Genomic DNA, 18,872 nt, shown 5'->3' with positions numbered 1-18,872 from the left:
ATTTAATGAGAGACTGAAACCAGGGTCTTGAAAGACCCCTAAAAGCCAGACATAAAAATATATGTGCCAGGCCGGGCGCGTTGGCTCAAGCCTGTAATCCCAGCACTTTGGGAGGCCGAGACGGGCGGATCACGAGGTCAGGAGATCGAGACCATCCTGGCTAACACGGTGAAACCCCGTCTCTACTAAAAAATACAAAAAACTAGCCGGGCGAGGTGGCGGGCGCTTGTAGTCCCAGCTACTTGGGAGGCTGAGGCAGGAGAATGGCGTAAACCCGGGAGGCGGAGCTTGCAGTGAGCTGAGATCCGGCCACTGCACTCCAGCCCGGGCGACAGAGCGAGACTCCGTCTCAAAAAAAAAAAAAAATATGTGCCAATATTTTTCTTGTCTTTTAAATAGAAACAAGGAGTTGGCAATTTACTTCTAAGAACACTATGTTATAGTGGGGAGAAGGAATTTCTGTGTTGGGTTAATATAACAGACTTTTCTTTTTCTTCATGTTGCTTTTTTCATTGTTTTCACCTGGGGCACTTCACACATTTATTTATAAATTTTCCAAAAATGTGTTTGGTCAGTGTGTTTTTGTTACATTTTATATGTTTTTGAATAAATTAGAGCCTGTGTTATTTTGCTATGCCATCTTGGTTATACAGTTTATACAGTTTTATAGGTTAGATTTGTAAAAAATATTTATCTGAGTCCAGTAAGTGGAGTAATTTGTTGTTTTAATTTCTTTTAGTTATGTGTTCTCATATTGCTGAAGACCTTTGGCCAGAGCAAGACATAAAAGATTTTTTCCAAAAAGTCATACTGAGGAGATATGATAAATGTGGACATGATAATTTACAATCAAGATTAGGCTGTAGAAGTGTGGATGAGTGTAAGGTGTGTGAAGGAGATTATAATAGACTTAACCAATATCTGACAACAACCCAGAGGAAAATATATCAATGTGATGAATATGAGAAAGTATTTTATAAATTTTCAAATGTAGATAGACATAAGATAAGACATACTGAAAAGAAAACTTGCAAATGTAAGGAATGTGGTAAATCATTTTGCATGCTTTCACAACTAACTCAACGTAAGAGAATTCACACTAGAGAGAATTCCCACAAATGTGAAGAATGTGGCAAAGCCTTTCACACGTCCTCAGCCCTTACTCGACATAAGATGACTCATACTGGAGAGAAGCCCTACAAATGTGAAGAGTGTGGAAAAGCTTTTAACCGGTCCTCAGCCCTTTCTCGACATGAGATAATTCATACTGGAGAGAAACCCCACAAATGCAAAGAGTGTGGCAAAGCCTTTAACAGGTTTTCACACCTTACTCGACATAAGATAATTCATACTGGAGAGAAACCCTACAAATGTGAAGAATGTGGCAAAGCCTTTAACCGGTCTTCACACCTTACTGAACATAAGAAGAGAATTCATACTAGAGAGAAGCCCTACAAATGTGATGAATGTTGCAAAGCCTTTAACTGGTCTTCAGCTCTTACTACCCTTACTCAACATAAGATAATTCATACTAGAGAGAAACCCTACAAATGTGAAGAGTGTGGCAAAACCTTTAACCGGTCCTCAGCCCTTACTGGACATAAGATGAGTCATACTGGAGAGAAACCCTACAAACATGAAGAGTGTGGAAAAGCTTTTAACCGGTCTTCATACCTTATTCGACATAAGATGATTCATAATGGAGAGAAATCCTACACATGTAAACAGTGTGGCAAAACTTTTAACCAGTCTTCATACCTTATTCCACATAAGATAATTCATATTAGAGAGAAACCCTACAAGTGTGATGAGTGTGGCAAAACCTTTAACCGGTCTTCACTCCTTACTCAACATACGATAATTCATACTGGAGAGAAACCCTACAAATGTGAAGAATGTGGTAAACGTTTTAATCGTTTATCAAACTTTACTGTACATAAGAGAATTCATGCTCGAGAACCCCAACGAAGTGAAGAATGTGGCAAAGCTTGTAATCATTCCTGAATCCTTACTAAACATAAGGGAATTCATTGTAGAGAAACCGTACAAATGTGAAGAATGTGGCCTGGATTTAACAAATCCTCCACATTTACTAAGCACAAAAGAATTCATGAGAACTCATGTGGAAGATAAAGCCTAGAAAAAAGAAGAATGTGACAAAGCCTTTGCAATTTCTCAACACATAATTTATACTGGAAAGAAATCCTAAAGTATGAAGAATGTCACAAAGCCCTTAACAAGTCCTCAAATATTAACAGATATAAGATATTTCATACTGGAGCAAAACTCTACAATCCTGAATGTCACAATGCTTTTAACAACACCTCAAAGTTTTCTAAACATTAAAAAAAGAAAAAGAAAAAAAGATTATACTATTGCAAAACTCTAGAAATACAAAGAATGTGAAATGGCTTTTAAATGGTTTTCACACTTGACTGCAGGTAAAATAATTTATACTGGGGAAAACTCCAAGTATGAAGAATATAACTTTTAACCAGTGTTCACAACTTATTGCACAGGAAAGCATTTATAGCTGATAATGGTGTACAAATATAAAGAATGTGGGAAAGTCATTAATATCTGCTCACATATTGCACAACATCAGAGAGTTCATACTTAATATTATAAATACAATTAGTATCAAATGATCTTTCAGAAATATAAGCTTTTGAAGAGTTTATTCTGAAGACAAACATTACAAATATAAAGAGGGTTGTAGTACTTGTATCACATATTTTATTGTACACTTTTTTTATTTTATTTTATTATTAAGACAGAGTCTCACTCTGTCACCCAGGCTGGAGTGTGGTGGCGTGATCTCAGCTCACTGCACACTGCATGATCCGCCTCCCAGGTTCACAAGATTCTCCTGCCTCAGCCTGGCGAGTGGCTGGGACTAGTGGTGCCACGCCCACCCGCCCGCCACCACCTCCAGCTAATTTTTTGTATTTTTAGTAGAAATGGGGTTTCACAGTGTTAGCCGGGATGGTCTCAATCTCTTGACCTCGTGATCCACCCGCCTCAGCCTCCCAAAGTGCTGGGATTACATGCGTGAGCCACCGTGCCTGCCTATTGTACACATTTTCTACTAGAGAATCACCCTGAAGCAGTTGCTGAAACTTTGTTCAACATTAGGGAATTTATATCGGAGAAGAATTCAGCAAATGTAATCAGTTTGGGAAAACATTTTTTCAATAACTATAGCATAGAAAATGCCAGAGAGCTCATACTAAAACATTCTTTTGCAGATAAAATAAATATGAAGAAATATTTAATTCAAATTGAGTTTATATAATTATCAGAGAATTAACAGTAGAAATAGCTAAGGCACTGACACTTCAGACATTACACTAAATTAGACTGCTGTGTGTAGAAAATCCAAAACTACAGTTCGTAAGTAAATTAATTATATATAACTTTAAAATGAGTAGACATTTCTTTGAAAAGTCATAATTACATTCAAGTATACTTTTTTGGTAAGTTACAAAACTTTCTAAAAGTAAATAATGATGTAAGTTAATTCTGAAATTACTCCATGCTATTTCTTCGTTTCTGTTGCATTCACCTCTGAAAGCATATCAACTATTGCTGCATAAGAGATATGAGAGATACTTTATTAGGTGGGAATTATACACGACCTCTTCTCTAAAAGAGTAAGGACATTGAAATGTAAGAGGCAAGATAAGTATCTAAGTGAAGAGGCTCTTTGTGGTTAACTTACTCAGTGATTTATGAGGTAGTTGTTCAGAGTAATATTCTTTCATGTTATGAGAGAAAAACATTTTTTAGTTAAATGTAAGTTAAAGTAGTACCATATAATGTTACTGATTGTACTTTTATTTAATAAAATGCAGTACATTTAAAAACTCTTATGTGTGGACTTTTTAATTAGGTATTTTCTTTTACTATATTAAGACTATTATACATTCTGGCTGGGCACAGTGGCTCACTCACGCCTGTAATCCCAACACTTTGGGAGGCTGAGACAGGCAGAACACTTGAGATCAGGAGCTCGAGACCAGCCTGGCCAACATGGTGAAACCCTGTCTCTACTAAAAATACAGAAAATTAGCCGGGCATGGTGGTAGGTGCCTGTAATCCCAGTTACTTTGGAGATTGAGGCAGAAGAATCAATTGAACCCAGGAGGCAGAGATTGCAGAGAGCCAAGATCACGCCATTGCACTCTAGCCTGGACAACAAGAGCAAGCTCCTGTTTCAAAAAAAGAAAAAAAGTTTTGTGCATTCAATGGAGCATTATTCCACTAACTGTAACATACCCAGCATACTCGAGGGTGTAGGTAAAATATAACAATAAGCTATTTGGCAACATAGTGGAATAACACCTCTAGTAATCGGTTCTGTCAGTGGCTTCAGATTGCAAATAAGTTAAAACATTTTTCACATAGGTTACATTTTTACACATCTTTTTTTTTTTTTTTTTTTGAGAGGGAGTCTCGCTCTGTCTCCCATGCTGGAGTGCAGTGGCACGATCTCAGCTCACTGCAAGCTCCACCTCCCGGGTTCATGCCTTGCTCCTGCCTTAGCTTCCTAAGTAGCTGGGACTACAGGCACCCGCCACCACACCCAGCTAATTTTTTGTATTTTTAGTGGAGACAGGGTTTCGCTGTGTTAGCCAGGATGGTCTCGATCTGACCTCGTAGTCCACCCGCCTCGGCCTCCCAAAGTGCTGGGATTACAGGCGTGAGCCACCATGCCTGGCCCCGTTTTTATCCTTTCTTATTTACTACTTTTAATTTTGTGGTTACACAGTATGTGTATATATTTGTGCCATATATGGCATTTTTTGGTACAGGCATATAATATATAATAATTACATCAGGATAAATGAGGCATCCATCACCTCTAGCATTTATCCTTTTTATTACAATTTTATTAGTAAAATAACAAATACTTTGTTTTAAAATATTAAAAGCGCCAGGCGTGGTGGCTCAAGCCTGTAATCACAGCACTTTGGGAGGCCGAGACGGGCGGATCATGAGGTCAGGAGATCGAAACCATCCTGGCTAACACGGTGAAACCCCATCTCTACTAAAAAATACAAAAAACTAGCCGGGCGACATGGTGGGTGCCTATAGTCCCAGCCACTCAGGAGGCTGAGGCAGGAGAATAGCGTGAACCTGGGAGGCGGAGGTTGCAGTGAGCTGAGATCCGGCCACTGCACTCCAGCCTGGGTGACACCGAGACTCCGTCTCAAAAAAAAAAATAAAATAAAATATTAAAAGCACTTTGATTATTTTAAAATTTACAATTGTTCTTGGCTACAGGGTCATTTTTATGGTCATAATAAAATTTATATAGAAGTATAAATAAAACCGATACATCTCTAAGTCCTGAATAAACAGAGAATTCGTTACATATTTTTCTTTGAACATGTTTTCTCTCTGCCTGCAAACACAGGCTTTTAGTTTTTATTTACATAGAGTTAAATATATGCATATATTACTCTAAAGATAAACCTTATGTGTAACAAAATTATGAAGTATGTGTGAGTATGAGTTTGTACCCATTTTCAGAAGAAGAAAGCAATATTGGAACAAAACTAATAAGTGACTTATTAGAAAACTAAAAACCTTGAAAATGTTGAAAGCAAATCTATACTCTGCATTGTATTGAATTCATTGCTGTAAAATGTTAGGGCTTATGGTTCAGAATCTGCTTATGCACATTCTCAGTTTTTACTTGTCTGATACTCATGCTAGGCCCATAATTTTCTTGTTTTGTAGTTTATGAAGTACTCATTATGTGAGCTGGTTGGGGATTATAAGAATGATTTTTGTGAAATTTAAAGAGTTCACACAAAATAATTTTTAGATGTAATTACAAAATTACTGTATTATATTTTAATTTTTGATTTTGTTTTATTGGAGAAACCTATATAAGTCTAATTTTCTTTATTGATTCACTTTTCATAATTGACATAAGTAAATCTATTGAGTGAGCTAATTTGCTTTGGTAAGTACTAGGGAGACTTCACAAGTCATGAGGATGTTTTTACATATGTAGCAAACAAATATGACTTCTGAGTGAAACATGCTTTATAATAAGTCATAAATACTTTTGCTGGAGTTTGTAACTTCAAGTTGGAGATGGAAAATACCAATGGTGAAGAAGTAACATTGATTCATCATGTAGAGAGGACTGCTGCAAAGCTGACTTACTGAATTTATACAAAAATTCTGCTTCTTTTGATCTTCAGTTATGTGTATTCCAACTATATATGCATCACAGTCTTTCCTCTTTTACTGTGTTATGACTACAGTTTTCTCATTGTTTCTTCGTGCCTTGTCATTTTACACGGTAGTTTGTAGGTTCTAAACAGAAAGTTGGTATTCTTTAATGCACTGAAAAATTGGTTTTAACTGAAGAATTTGCTTATCAATATAACTTTCAGATTAGTTAATAGATATACATTGTTAACAAGTGAAAAGATTACATCACTTAGCTTTGTTTTTTTCTGTGTTAAAAAAAGTTGTATTCTTACAAAAAGCATGGCAAATATAAAATTGGTAAAAAAAAATTATTTTAGGGCCGGGCACGGTGGCTCAAGCCTGTAATCCCAGCACTTTGGGAGGCCGAGACGGGTGGATCACGAGGTCAGGAGATCGAGACCATCCTGGCTAGCACTGTGAAACCCCATCTCTACTAAAAAATACAAAAAAAAAACTAGCCGGGCGAGGTGGCGGGCGCCTGTAGTCCCAGCTACTCGGGAGGCTGAGGCAGGAGAATGGCGTAAACCTGGGAGGTGGAGCTTGCAGTGAGCTGAAATCTGGCCACTGCACTCCAGCCTGGGCCACAGAGCGAAACTCCATCTCAAAAAAAAAAAAAAAAAAATTATTTTAGAGATTAGATTCTAGAGTTAATGGTAAATGAACAATTTTAAATTTAATTTTGTATGATATATCTCAACATATTTCTTTTTTTTTTTTTTTTTTTTTTGAGGCGGAGTCTCGCTCTGTCTCCCGGACTGGAGTGCAGTGGCGGATCTCAGCTCACTGCAAGCTCCGCCCCGGGTTTACGCCATTCTCCTGCCTCAGCCTCCCGAGTAGCGGGACTACAGGCGCCCGCCACCTCGCCCAGCTAGTTTTTGTATTTTTAGTAGAGACGGTTTCACCGTGTTAGCCAGGATGGTCTCGATCTCCTGACCTCGTGATCCACCCGTCTCGGCCTCCAAAGTGCTGGGATTACAGGCTTGAGCCACCGCGCCGGCCAATATCTCAACATATTTCTATGCAGAATTTTTTTTCTTTTTTCTTTTTTTTTTTTTTTTTTTTTTTTGAGACAGAGTTTTGCTCTCTCAGGCTGAAGTGAGATGGCCCATTCTTGGCTCACTGTGACTTCCACCCCCCAGGTTCAAGTGATTCTCCTACCTCAGCCTCCCAGGTAGCTGGGATTACACCACGCCTAGCGAGTTTTGTATTTTTGGTAGAGATGCGGTTTCGCCATGTTGGCCAGGGTAGTCTCAAACTCCGGACCTCAGGTGATCCACCCGCCTCAGCCTCCCAAAGTGCTGGGATTACAGACATGAGCCACCGTGCCTGACAGAATCTTCTATTTTTAAGTGAATGTTGAATGTGCCAAAACAATATACAATGACCTGTGGATTTGAAATTTGGAATAATTTATCAAGATGTATCAAAATACATCTTGGTAAAACAATTTGGAGGAATTCCGTGTTTTTTTTTTTTTTGGATATGGAGTCCCACTCTGTTGCCTTGGCTGGAGTGTAGTGGCATGATCTCAGCTCACTGCACCCTCCACCTCCAAGGTTCAAGTGATTCTCCTGCCTCAGCCTCCTGAGTAGTTGGGAATTACAGGTGCACACCACCATGCCTGGCTAATTTTTGTATTTTTAGTAGAGATGGGGTTTCACCATGTTGGGCAGGCTGGTCTGGAATTCCTGACCTCGTGATCTGCCTACCTCATCCTACCAAAGTGCTGGGATTACAGGCGTGAATCACTATGCTTGACCCATATTCTTCTTATTTATTTTAGTTTTTTTGGTTGTTGTTGTTGTTGTTTTTGAGACGGAGTGTCGCTCTGTAGGGCAGGCTGGAGTGCAGTGGTGCGATCTCAGCTCACTGCAAGCTCCATCTCCAGGGTTCACACCATTCTCCTGCCTCAGCCTCCCAAGTAGCTGGGACGACTACAGGTGCCTGCCACCACGCCCCGCTAATTTTTTTTTTGTTTTTTGTTTTTTGTTTTTTTTTGAGACAGAGTCTCGCTCTATCGCCCAGGCTGGAGTACAGTGGCCGGATCTCAGCTCACTGCAAGCTCTGCCTCCCAGGTTTACGCCATTCTCCTGCCTCAGCCTCCTGAGTAGCTGGGACTACAGGTGCCCGCCACCACGCCCGGCTAGTTTTTTGTATTTTTTAGTAGAGACAGGGTTTCACGGTGTTAGCCAGGATGGTCTCGATCTCCTGACCTCGTGATCCACCCGTCTCGGCCTCCCAAAGTGCTGGGATTACAGGCTTGAGCCACCGCACCCGGCCTTTTTTTTGTGTTTTTAGTAGAGAGGGGGTTTCACCGTGTTAGCCAGGATGGTCTCGATCTCCTGACTTCGTGATCTGCCAGCCTTGGCCTCCCAAAGTGCTGGGATTACAGGCGTGAGCCACTGCGACTGGCCCATATTCTTATTTTATATAATTTTTTTTTAGTAAGTTAAGTTTAGTCTACAGATTTTTAGTCACCTAACTGTAGCCAATTCCTTGATCATTGGTAAATTACTGATTAGTAATTCCAAACTATTGTCCAGACACAGTGGCTCACACCTGTAATACCAGCACTTTTGAGGCGGGCAGATTGCTTGAGGCCAGGAGATCGAGACCAGCCTGGCCAACATGGTGAAACCCTGTCTCTAATAAAAATACAAAAATTAGCTAGGTGTGGTGTCAGGCGCCTGTAATCCCAGCTACTGGGCAGGCCGAGGCAGGAGAATCACTTGCATCTGGGTGGCGGAGTTTGCAGTGAGCCGAGGTTGCCTCACTGCACTTCAGCCTGTGCAACAAGAGTGAAACTTCATCTCAAAAAAAATTTTTTGGCCGGGCGCGGTGGCTCAAGCCTGTAATCCCAGCACTTTGGGAGGCCGAGACGGGTGGATCACGAGGTCAGGAGACCGAGACCATCCTGGCCTACACGGTAAAACCCCGTCTCTATTAAAAAATACAAAAAACTAGCCGGGCGAGATGACGGGCGCCTGTAGTCCCAGCTACTCGGGAGGCTGAGGCAGGAGAATGGCGTAAACCCGGGAGGCGGAGCTTGCAGTGAGCCGAGATCGCGCCACTGCACTTCAGCCTGGGCGACAGAGCGAGACTCCGTTTCAAAAAAAAAAAAATTTTTTTTAAAAGTAATTCCGAGGCCGGGCGCGGTGGCTCAAGCCTGTAATCCCAGCACTTTGGGAGGCTGAGACGGGCGGATCACGAGGTCAGGAGATCAAGACCATCCTGGTGAAACCCCGTCTCTACTAAAAATACAAAAAACTAGCCGGATGAGGTGGCGGGCGCCTGTAGTCCCAGCTACTCGGGAGGCTGAGGCAGGAGAATGGCGTGAACCCGGGAGGCGGAGCTTGCAGTGAGCTGAGATCCGGCCACTGCACTCCAGCCTGGGCGACAGAGCGAGACTCCGTCTTAGAAAAAAAAAAAAAAAAAAGTAATTCCAAACTATTTTAGTCACTGTAAAAACTTAATATTCTTTATTAAATAGGAAAAAGTATTCTGATAATAGTGTTTCTGAAAGTTTCAGAAAGTGTAGAGCAGTCAAAAAATGATTATGTATACACAGACCATAAATTTTATATTTAATTATAGGCTCATTCTAGCTTTTAATATAAAAATTTGATAAAATTAGTGGTTCTTTTAAATCATGGGAGAAATACCATTGTTAGTATTCATTTACCAAATTTTTTTTTAAGGCTTAGTAATGAGTACTTTAAACCAAAAATCAAGTTCTACATACTAAGGGTATAAATAGCAATTTTAAAATTTTTTTTAGATTCTACTAAATTGGAAGATTCAAAGCCAAAATGTTACATCAGAAACGGAAAAAAGCATTAGGTGAGAGGGTGTTGGGCATCATGATTAAGATTGATACTGAGTATCAGGTGGTTCCTGTTTGCATCCCAGTTCTGCCACTTATGAGCTATATGACCTGAACACAGTTTGTTAACCTCCGTGTGCTTAACTCTTCAGCTGTACAGTGAGAATAATAGTGCTTAAATCTTAGGATATTGGTAAAATTAAAGCAATTAATACTGATAAAGGTACCAGAAAAGCTCCCAGAGCATAGCGAGTGGACAGGAAATTTAGTAGCTCTTGTTAATTCTGTTAGCTCATGATCAATGTTGAGGCTAAAAAGAAGGTGGCCAAATCAGTGGTGTGTAACCCATGTTTATTCTAATCAGTCAGCCTGGGGCTATAATAGTAGTTGGATGTTTTTAATACTCTGGCAAATTCCCATATATTCACATACAGCATAGTTAAAATATCTCTGGAATGATTTCCTGTTGAGTTCTGTTCCTTTGCACTCCAGTAACACTAGATAAATCAGGACTTAAATGCCTAGTGTTTGTCAGTGTTAAAATTAAAGAAGCAAATTGTTTCTTCATCTGCTTCTTTAATACATTTCTTATTGCCAAGTATTTATGTTCATTTGTTAAATGTAGTTTACAAATATGTATTCAAATATTTTTGCTCTAATAAGTGAAGGAAATCATCTACTTAAACATTTAGAGAATACAGTTGCTTTAGAATCTGTTGTTTCTTAAAGTATTACATTATTTTGAACATTCAAATCAAGATATTTTCTGAATTTTGGGTTCAGACTATTCATAATAAGAGTTTACCTTCCTACATTACTAAATGAGAAAGGCATTTGAGAGAGAGATATATATATATCTTAAAATTCCAGGAAATGTATATATATGTCTTAATTTATATGTGTGTGTGTGTGTGTGTGTGTTTCCTGGAATTTTAAGATGAAGAAACACTTTTTCTCTGACCCAATTTCTTAAAGTTTACCTCTTTCTTTTTCTTTTTTTTTTTTTTTTTTTTGAGACGGAGTCTCGCTCTGTCCCCCTGGCTGGAGTGCAGTGGCGCGATCTCGGCTCATTGCAAGCTCCGCCTCCCGGGTTCCTGCCATTCTCCTGCCTCAGCCTCCCAAGTAGCTGGGACTACAGGCGCCCACCACCGTGCCCGGCTAATTTTTTTTGTATTTTTAGTAGAGACGGGGTTTCACCATGGTCTCGATCTCCTGACCTTGTGATCCGCCCCCCTCAGCCTCCCAAAGTGCTGCGATTACAGGCGTGAGCCACCGCGCCCGGCCTAAGTTTACCTCTTTTTTAAAAAAAGTATTGGCTGGGCGCAGTGGCTCGCACCTGTAATCCCTGCACTTTGGGAGTCTGAGATGGGCAGATCACTTGAGATCAGTTCGAGAGCAGTCTGGCCAATGTGGTGAAACCCCATCTCTACTAAAAAGACAAAAATTAGGCCGGCCGTGGTGGTGGGCACCTGTAATTCCAGCTACTCTAGAGCCTGAAGCAGGAGATTCGCTTGAACTCAGGAGGTGGAGTTTGCAGTGAGCCAGATGGCACCACTGCACTCCAGCCTATGGGAAAACAGTGAAACTCTGTCGGATAGATAGGATGGATGGATGGATGGATGGGATGGATGGATGGATGGATGGATGGATGGATAGATAGATAGATCTAAGATAAGATAGATCGCCTAGCTAGCCGATAGATAGATGTGGTGGCGCAGCCTGTAGTCCCAGCTATTTGGGAGCCTGACTGGGAGAATTGCTTCAACCCAGGAGGTGGAGGTTGCAGTGAGCTGATACCGCACCATTTCACTCCAGCCTGGCAGACAGAGGGAGATTCCGTCTGAAAAAAAAAAAAAAAGTATTAGGCTGGGCATGGCTCACGCTGTAATTTCATAACTTTGGGAGGCTGAGGCAGGTGGATCACCTGAGGTCAGGAGTTCGAGACCAGCCTGGCCAACATATAGTGAAACTCCATCACTATTAAAAAATACAAAAACTAGCTGGGCGTGTTGGCGTACGCCTGTAGTCACAGCTGCGCAAGAGGCTGAGGCTTGAACCTGGGAGATGGGGATTGCAGTGAGCTGAGATCGTGCCACTGCACTCCAGCCTGGGTGACAGAGCGAGACTCCGTCTTAAAAAAGTATTAATAGTATTTTTACTGACAAATCAGAGTTTTATACATTACAGGGTACAAAGCTATGTTTTGATATCTGTATATAAAATAAGTAAAATTACATATCAATAACCTTTTTGTGGTGAGACATTTGAAATTTACTCCTAGTTATTTTGAAATACACAATGCATTATTGTTATAGTTATGCTGCTGTGCAATAGATCTCAAACCCTATTTTCCTGTCTATTTGAAACATTGTACCCTTTGATTAACAACTCCCTATTTCCCTCTCAGACCCCTGCCTTCTGCTCCCTATTATTTCACTTTCTACTTTTTTGAGTTAAACTTTATTAAATTCTACATATAAATTAGATCATGCAGTGTTTGTCTTTCTGTGTCAGGCTTATTCATCTAGCATAATGTCTTCCAAATATATATTGTTTCAAATGATTGGATTTACCTTCTTTTAAGGCTGAATTGTATTCCACTTAACACATTTAAAAAATTAAATATATATTTATTGATTGATAAACTTGTGTGTTATGTAAAAATATGTTAAAGTATGTATTAATGGAATTTAGCATATTAATATTTTATTAATAGTTAATTTGTACTGAGCACTAGCCATAACATTATTTATGTGTTAATGGATTTTAATTCTTATTGTAACTCAACGTTTAAACACTCATTTTTAGTAAAAATTAACAAAAATTGAATCACATATTGTGATTCAATATGTGAAGACTGTCACATTCTTCATATTTGTAGGCTTTATCTTCTGTATAAATTCTCTGATGTTCAGTAAGAGTTGAAGACCAGTTAAAGACCTTGTTACATTTTTCACATTTTTAGGGTTTGTCTCCAGTATGTTATTTTACCTTCAATATGGTTTGAGGACTGGTAAAAAGCTTTGCCACATTCTTCATGTTTGTAGGGTTTTTCTCCAGTATAAATTTTCTTATGTCTAGTTAGTGATTTGTTTTTCTAAGACCAACAGAGCAGGCACAAAAGAACCAGTGACCAGGCAAGGGTAGGAGCAAAACTGCAAGTTTATTTTGGTCACCTAAGGTGTGGGGAACAGGTCTGTCGGCCTCCGGCAAAGAAGGCCGACAGAGTCCCCCGGTGGGGCTCTCGGACGGAGTTCCTGCAGTCCCGACATCCCGACAGGAGTGGAGGACTGAGGAAGGCCACGCGTGGCGTCCCTCCGGAGCAGCTTTTCCAGGAGTGGGAGGGCAATAGGCGGGGCACGGGCGTGTCGGGGGGAGTTCCGCAGGTGCGACCAGGTAAATCTTGGTCTCTTCGGATTGACGTCACCTGGCGCATGCCCGGTTGGTCTGCACCCTCCCTGGGCACTGGCTGCATTTTCGCGCGCGCGCAAAGTTGGTGGTGAAGAACCCGGAAGTGCGCCATCCTGCCTTCGTTCGTCCAAACAGTCCAACCTTTCATTGGTAATAGTGATAAGGGGCGCCGTGGTCTGTCTGGCTACTTCCTGCTGTTAAGGGGTGTCATTAAGGTCAGGGCCCATGGTTGGAATAGGGGCAAAACCCAGAAGGAAGGTCCCAGCAAGGTTTAGGAGTATGAGATAGTTAAGAAAATTTAGTAAGTTTGAGGCGAGTGGGGGAAAGCCAAACTGATTTCCACTGATTGCTTTCGGTAGAGGCCCTTTTTAGCTGGGAATGAGGAACGAGTGCGCAAAGTAGTTGTTGGCCAGGCTGCAATTAAGGAGTGGAGTTTGGGCCGGGCGCGGTGGCTCAAGCCTGTAATCCCAGCACTTTGGGAGGCCCGACGGGCGGATCACGAGGTCAGGAGATCGAGACCATCCTGGCTAACACTGTGAAACCCGTCTCTACTAAAAAATACAAAAATTAGCCGGGCGAGATGGCGGGCGCCTGTAGTCCCAGCTACTCGGGAGGCTGAGGAGAGAGAATGGCGTAAACCCTGGAGGCGGGCTTGCAGTGAGCTGAGATCCGGCCACTGCACTCCACCTGGGAGACAGAGCGAGACTCCGTCTCAAAAAAAAAAAAAAAAAAAAAAAAAAAAGAAAATTTAGTAAGTTTGAGGCGAGTGGGGGAAAGCCAAACTGATTTCCACTGATTGCTTTCGGTAGAGGCCCTTTTTAGCTGGGAATGAGGAACGAGTGCGCAAAGTAGTTGTTGGCCAGGCTGCAATTAAGGAGTGGAGTTTGGGCCGGGTGCGGTGGCTCAAGCCTGTAATCCCAGCACTTTGGGAGGCCGAGACGGGCGGATCACGAGGTCAGGAGATCGAGACCATCCTGGCTAACATGGTGAAACCCCGTCTCTACTAAAAATACAAAAAAAAAAAACTAGCTGGGTGAGATGGCGGGCGCCTGTAGTCCCAGCTACTCGGGAGGCTGAGGCAGGAGAATGGCGTAAACCCGGGAGGCGGAGCTTGCAGTGAGCTGAGATCTGGCCACTGCACTCCAGTCCCAGTGTCAGAGCGAGACTCCGCCTCAAAAACAAAAAAAAAAGGAGTGGAGTTTTTGTGGAGTGGATGGCTTTCCGCTTACTCCTACTACAGAGATAGTGGATGGAAGGCTAGGTCCAGAGAAGGATGGCAAACAGAATAGGTAGCCTCGCTGTTGATTAAAAAATTGATGTCTTACCCCTACCAGGAGAGTTACCCATGGCTCGGCGAGGGTGATGGGGGTCCCCGAGTCTCGGCACCTTCAGTTGTCGTCGTCGTCCAGATGTAGGAGCTGGAAGGAGCTCCCAGGATCCTGGGAAAGGGGGTCACGTGGAGACGCAGCACCTGTTCTCAGGGTGGGGCAATCAGACTTCCAGTGTCCTCCCTGCTGGCAAGCAGGGCAGGGGGTTGCTGGTGGACGAGGGTTAGGACATTAACTGGCCAATGTCCTGACGCCTTGCACTTTATAGCAAGGCTGCGTTGGGGCTCGGGGACCTTGCCGACACCTGTTGGCATAGTGTCCTGCCTTGCTGCACTTATAGCAGGCTCCTTTTGTAGCCTTGGAGTCTGCAGAGTGTGTGCTCTCTGGTCTGGGGTTATGACTGGGCTGTAAAGCCGCTGCTAGGAGCTGTGCCTCAGCCGTCTCCTCTCTGGAGTTATAGACCTTAAAGGCTAATTTAACCAGGTCTTGTATTGGTGTCTGAGGACCATCCTCTACCTTTTGAAGTTTTTTGAGAATGTCAGGAGCTGATTGAGCTAGGATGCGCTCCTGCTCCTCAGGGTTTAGGGTGGAAGTTAGGATAACCTAGAGGTCATGCCAAGTTAAGTCATAGGCCTGACAAAGGTATCTAAATTCCTTTATGTATATGGTAGGATTAGCTGAGAAATCACCTAAACGTTCTCAATTTTGGAAAGATCGGCCAGTGAAAAAGGGACATGTACTCTGACTACCCCCTCCGCCCCAGCCACCTATCGCAAAGGTGCTAACACTGTAGGAGGGTGTGGGCAGAGATAGGGGACTCAAGACAGCCAGTTGGGGGCCCCGAAGGAGGCATGGGACCGAGTGGATTACTAGTAGATAAGGAGGAGGAAGGAGGAGTCTGGATTGGGGGAGGAGGAGGAGTCTGGGCAGGAAGGGAGGGGGTGGAGAGAGTGGGGAGAGAAGGAAGAGTATAGGGACGAGAGCTTAAGTCCCAAAAGCCTTGTACGTAATTAATTTCGGACCACTTGCCTAGCCGCTGGCCGAATTTGCTGAGGTCGATCACGCCACAGTGGAAAGGAAAATTAACCGCTTCCTCCTAAGGTCTTGTTCAAGCTGTAAGGTTTTTAAATTGGCTAGGAGGCACCCTAAGGGGGTACTCTTTGGAAATTTGGACTGGGGGGTTTCCCGTTTGTTTCCTCTTTACTTACACAATGGACACAATGGAAATGGAAGTGGATCTCTGCCTGGCTTCAAAGCGTCCTTTGGAACCAGCAGAGACAGACTGGAGGCTCATGGAGCCAAAGTGGAGATTACCTTCAGGTGGACGTCTCCATCCTGAACGGGTCTCCCGAGCCACTTGGTGGCTCAAAATGGACCTCGGACCTGCGCAGGATTTCTGGCCGAGGGAGGTAAAGAGGAGACAAGGGCACTTACCCCAGAGAGGCCGTGAGAGTGAGGGAAGCGGGTCTCAGGTCCTGGTCTGTCTGCCGCGTGGGAGCAGGAGGAGGTTCCTCAACCCTTAGAGGCCTGAGGAGGGGTCTCCTCCAGGGTTTCGGCACCAACTGATTTGTTTTTCTTTTTTTTTTTTTTTTTTTGAGACGGAGTCTCACTCTGTCGCCCGGGCTGGAGTGCAGTGGCCGGATTTCAGCTCACTGCAAGCTCCGCCTTCCGGGTTCACGCCATTCTCCTGTCTCAGCCTCCCGAGTAGCTGGGACTACAGGTGCCCGCGACCTCACCCGGCTAGTTTTTTGTATTTTTTAGTAGAGACGGGGTTTCACAGTGTTAGCCAGGATGGTCTCGATCTCCTGACCTCGTGATCCGCCCATCTCGGCCTCCCAAAGTGCTGGGATTACAGGCTTGAGCCACCGCACCCGGCCATGATTTGTTTTTCTAAGACCAACAGAGCAGGCACAAAAGAACCAGCGACCAGGCAAGGGTAGGAGCAAAACTGCAAGTTTATTTTGGTCACCTAAGGTGTGGGGAACAGGTCTGTCGGCCTCCGGCAAAGAAGGCCGACAGAGTCCCCTGTTGGGGCTCTCGGACGGAGTTCCTGCAGTCCCGACATCCTGACAGGAGTGGAGGACTGAGGAAGGCTGCGCGTGGCATCCGTCCGGAGCAGCTTTTCTAGGAGTGGGAGGGCAATAGGCGGGGCACGGGCGTGTTGGGGGGCGTTCCGCAGGTGCGACCAGGTAAATCTTGGTCTCTTCGGATTGACGTCACCTGGCGCATGCCCGGTTGGTCTGCACCCTCCCTGGGCGCTGGCTGCATTTTCGCGCGTGTGGGAAAAGTTGGTGGTGAAGAACCCGGAAGTGCGCCATCCTGCCTCCGTTCGTCCAAACAGTTAGTTCTCAAGACCATTTAAAAGCTTCGGCACATTTTTTAAATTTGTAGTTTCTCTCCTTTAAGAATTATGCTTATTAAGTTTTCAGATCCACTTAAAAGCTTTGCCACATTCTTTACATTGTAGGGTTTCTCTCCACTGTGAATTATCTTTTGTTCGGTAAGTTTTGAGGACCACTTAAAAGCTTTGCCACATTTGTAGGGTTTATCTCCAGCAAAAATTTTCTTATGTCTAGTAAGGTTTGAGAATTGGTTAAAAGCTTTGCCACATTCTTCACATTTCTAGGTTTTCTCTCTAGTATAAATAATCTTATGTTCAGTAAGTTTTGAGGACCAGTTAAAAGCTTTCCACATTTATTTTTTCATTTGTAGGATTTCTCCCCAGTACGAGTTATCTCATTTTCAGTAAGTTTTGAGGATCACTTATGAGTTTTGCCACATTCGTCATACAAATTACCTTATGGTTAATAAGAAATAAGAAATGGTTAAAAGATTTGCCACATTCTACACATTTGTAGGATTTTTCTCTTGTATGAATTATCTTATGTTTATTAAGGTTCAAGGACCAGATAAAAGCAATACCACATTCTTCACATTTGTAGAATTTCTCTCCAGTATGAATTACCTTACGTTCAGTAAGGTTTGAGGACCAGTTAAAAGCTTTGCACATTCTTCACATAAGTAAGGTTTATCTTCTGTGTGAATTCTCTCATGTTTAGTAAGAGTTGAGGAAGAGTTAAAAGCTTTGTCAAATTCTTTACATTTTTAAGGTTTCTCTCCAGTATGAATTATCTTATGTGTAGTAAGGTGTGAGGACTGGCGAAAAGCTTTGCCACATTCTTCACATTTGTAGGGTTTTTCTCCAGTATGAATTTTCTTATGTGTAGTAAAGTTTGTGGATTGGTTAAAAGTCCTGCCACATTCTTCACAGTTGTAGAATTTCTCTCCAGCATGAATTTGCTTATGTGTAGTAAGGGTTAAGGATTATTTAAAAGCATTGCCACACACTTCACACTTGTAGGGTTTCTCTCCAGAATGAATTCCCTTATGTGTAGTAAGGTTTGAGAATTGGCTAAAGGCTTTGCCACATTCTTCACATTTGTAGAATTTCTCTCCAGTATGAATTTTCTTATGTGTATTAAGATGTGAGGACTGCTTAAAGGCTTTGCCACATTCTTCACATTTGTAGAATTTCTCTCCAACATAAATTACCTTATGTGTAGTAAGCATTTAGGACTGGCTAAAAGCTTTGCCACATACTTCACATTTGTAGGGTTTCTCTCCAAAATGAACTCTCTTATGTGTAGTAAGGTTTGAGAACCAGCTAAATTTCAGACTAGATACATCCTAAGAATATGTTTGAGAGACTCCAAATTCTGTAGCCCAGACAGCTGGTTTCAGACTATGCCAGGACAAAGCTACATTATAAAGATTGTAACATGTAGCTTTTTAAATGTACAAATCTCAAAGATTACATTATATACGGAATACTAGGCCAACATGGCCCAATCAGAAACAAGTAACATTTTAGAGGGCAATAATAAAATGAAGATTAATAAACTAATTTTAAGAATTTTGGCCGGGCGCGGTGGCTCAAGCCTGTAATCCCAGCACTTTGGGAGGCCAAGACAGGCGGATCACGAGGTCAGGAGATCGAGACCATCCTGGCTAACATGGTGAAACCCTGTCTCTACTAAAAAATACAAAAATCTAGCCGGGCGACGTGTTGGGCGCCTGTA

At 42.5% G+C, this 18,872-nt stretch overlaps 2 protein-coding genes and 1 pseudogene across 6 annotated transcripts in view; 2 read left to right on the top strand and 1 right to left on the bottom strand.

The window, feature by feature from the left end:
- The window catches only part of LOC117091333 (putative zinc finger protein 730), a 284,531-nt gene extending 283,681 nt beyond the window's left edge, over positions 1-850 (top strand). Inside the window, exon 4 of the mRNA XM_033223584.1 lies at positions 740-850. The gene's annotated coding sequence lies outside the window, so the exon portion shown is untranslated. The remainder of the gene's footprint in view (positions 1-739) is intronic.
- Positions 1-18,872, top strand: part of ZNF43 (zinc finger protein 43) — a 534,348-nt gene that overhangs the window by 412,253 nt on the left and 103,223 nt on the right. For 3 of the 5 annotated variants that reach the window (XM_033229231.1, XM_033229232.1, XM_033229233.1), the window contains one exon: positions 740-3,948. The exons of 1 other annotated variant lie outside the window; for it this stretch is intronic. In XM_033229231.1, the coding sequence (XP_033085122.1) occupies positions 740-2,004 (1,265 nt within the window). In that variant the 3' untranslated portion in view covers positions 2,005-3,948. Of the gene's footprint in view, positions 1-739; positions 3,949-18,872 lie in introns of those variants that run through there. One more of the 5 variants, XM_033229230.1, reaches the window with a different exon arrangement.
- Positions 3,539-18,114, bottom strand: LOC117091332 (annotated as a pseudogene).

This window comes from Trachypithecus francoisi, unplaced genomic scaffold (genome assembly GCF_009764315.1).
Source record: "Trachypithecus francoisi isolate TF-2019V2 unplaced genomic scaffold, Tfra_2.0 Lachesis_group12, whole genome shotgun sequence".
NCBI classification, from domain to species: Eukaryota; Metazoa; Chordata; class Mammalia; order Primates; family Cercopithecidae; genus Trachypithecus; species Trachypithecus francoisi.
The sequence above is the reverse complement of the archived record's forward strand: the minus strand, read 5'-3'. Positions and strand labels throughout refer to the sequence as shown.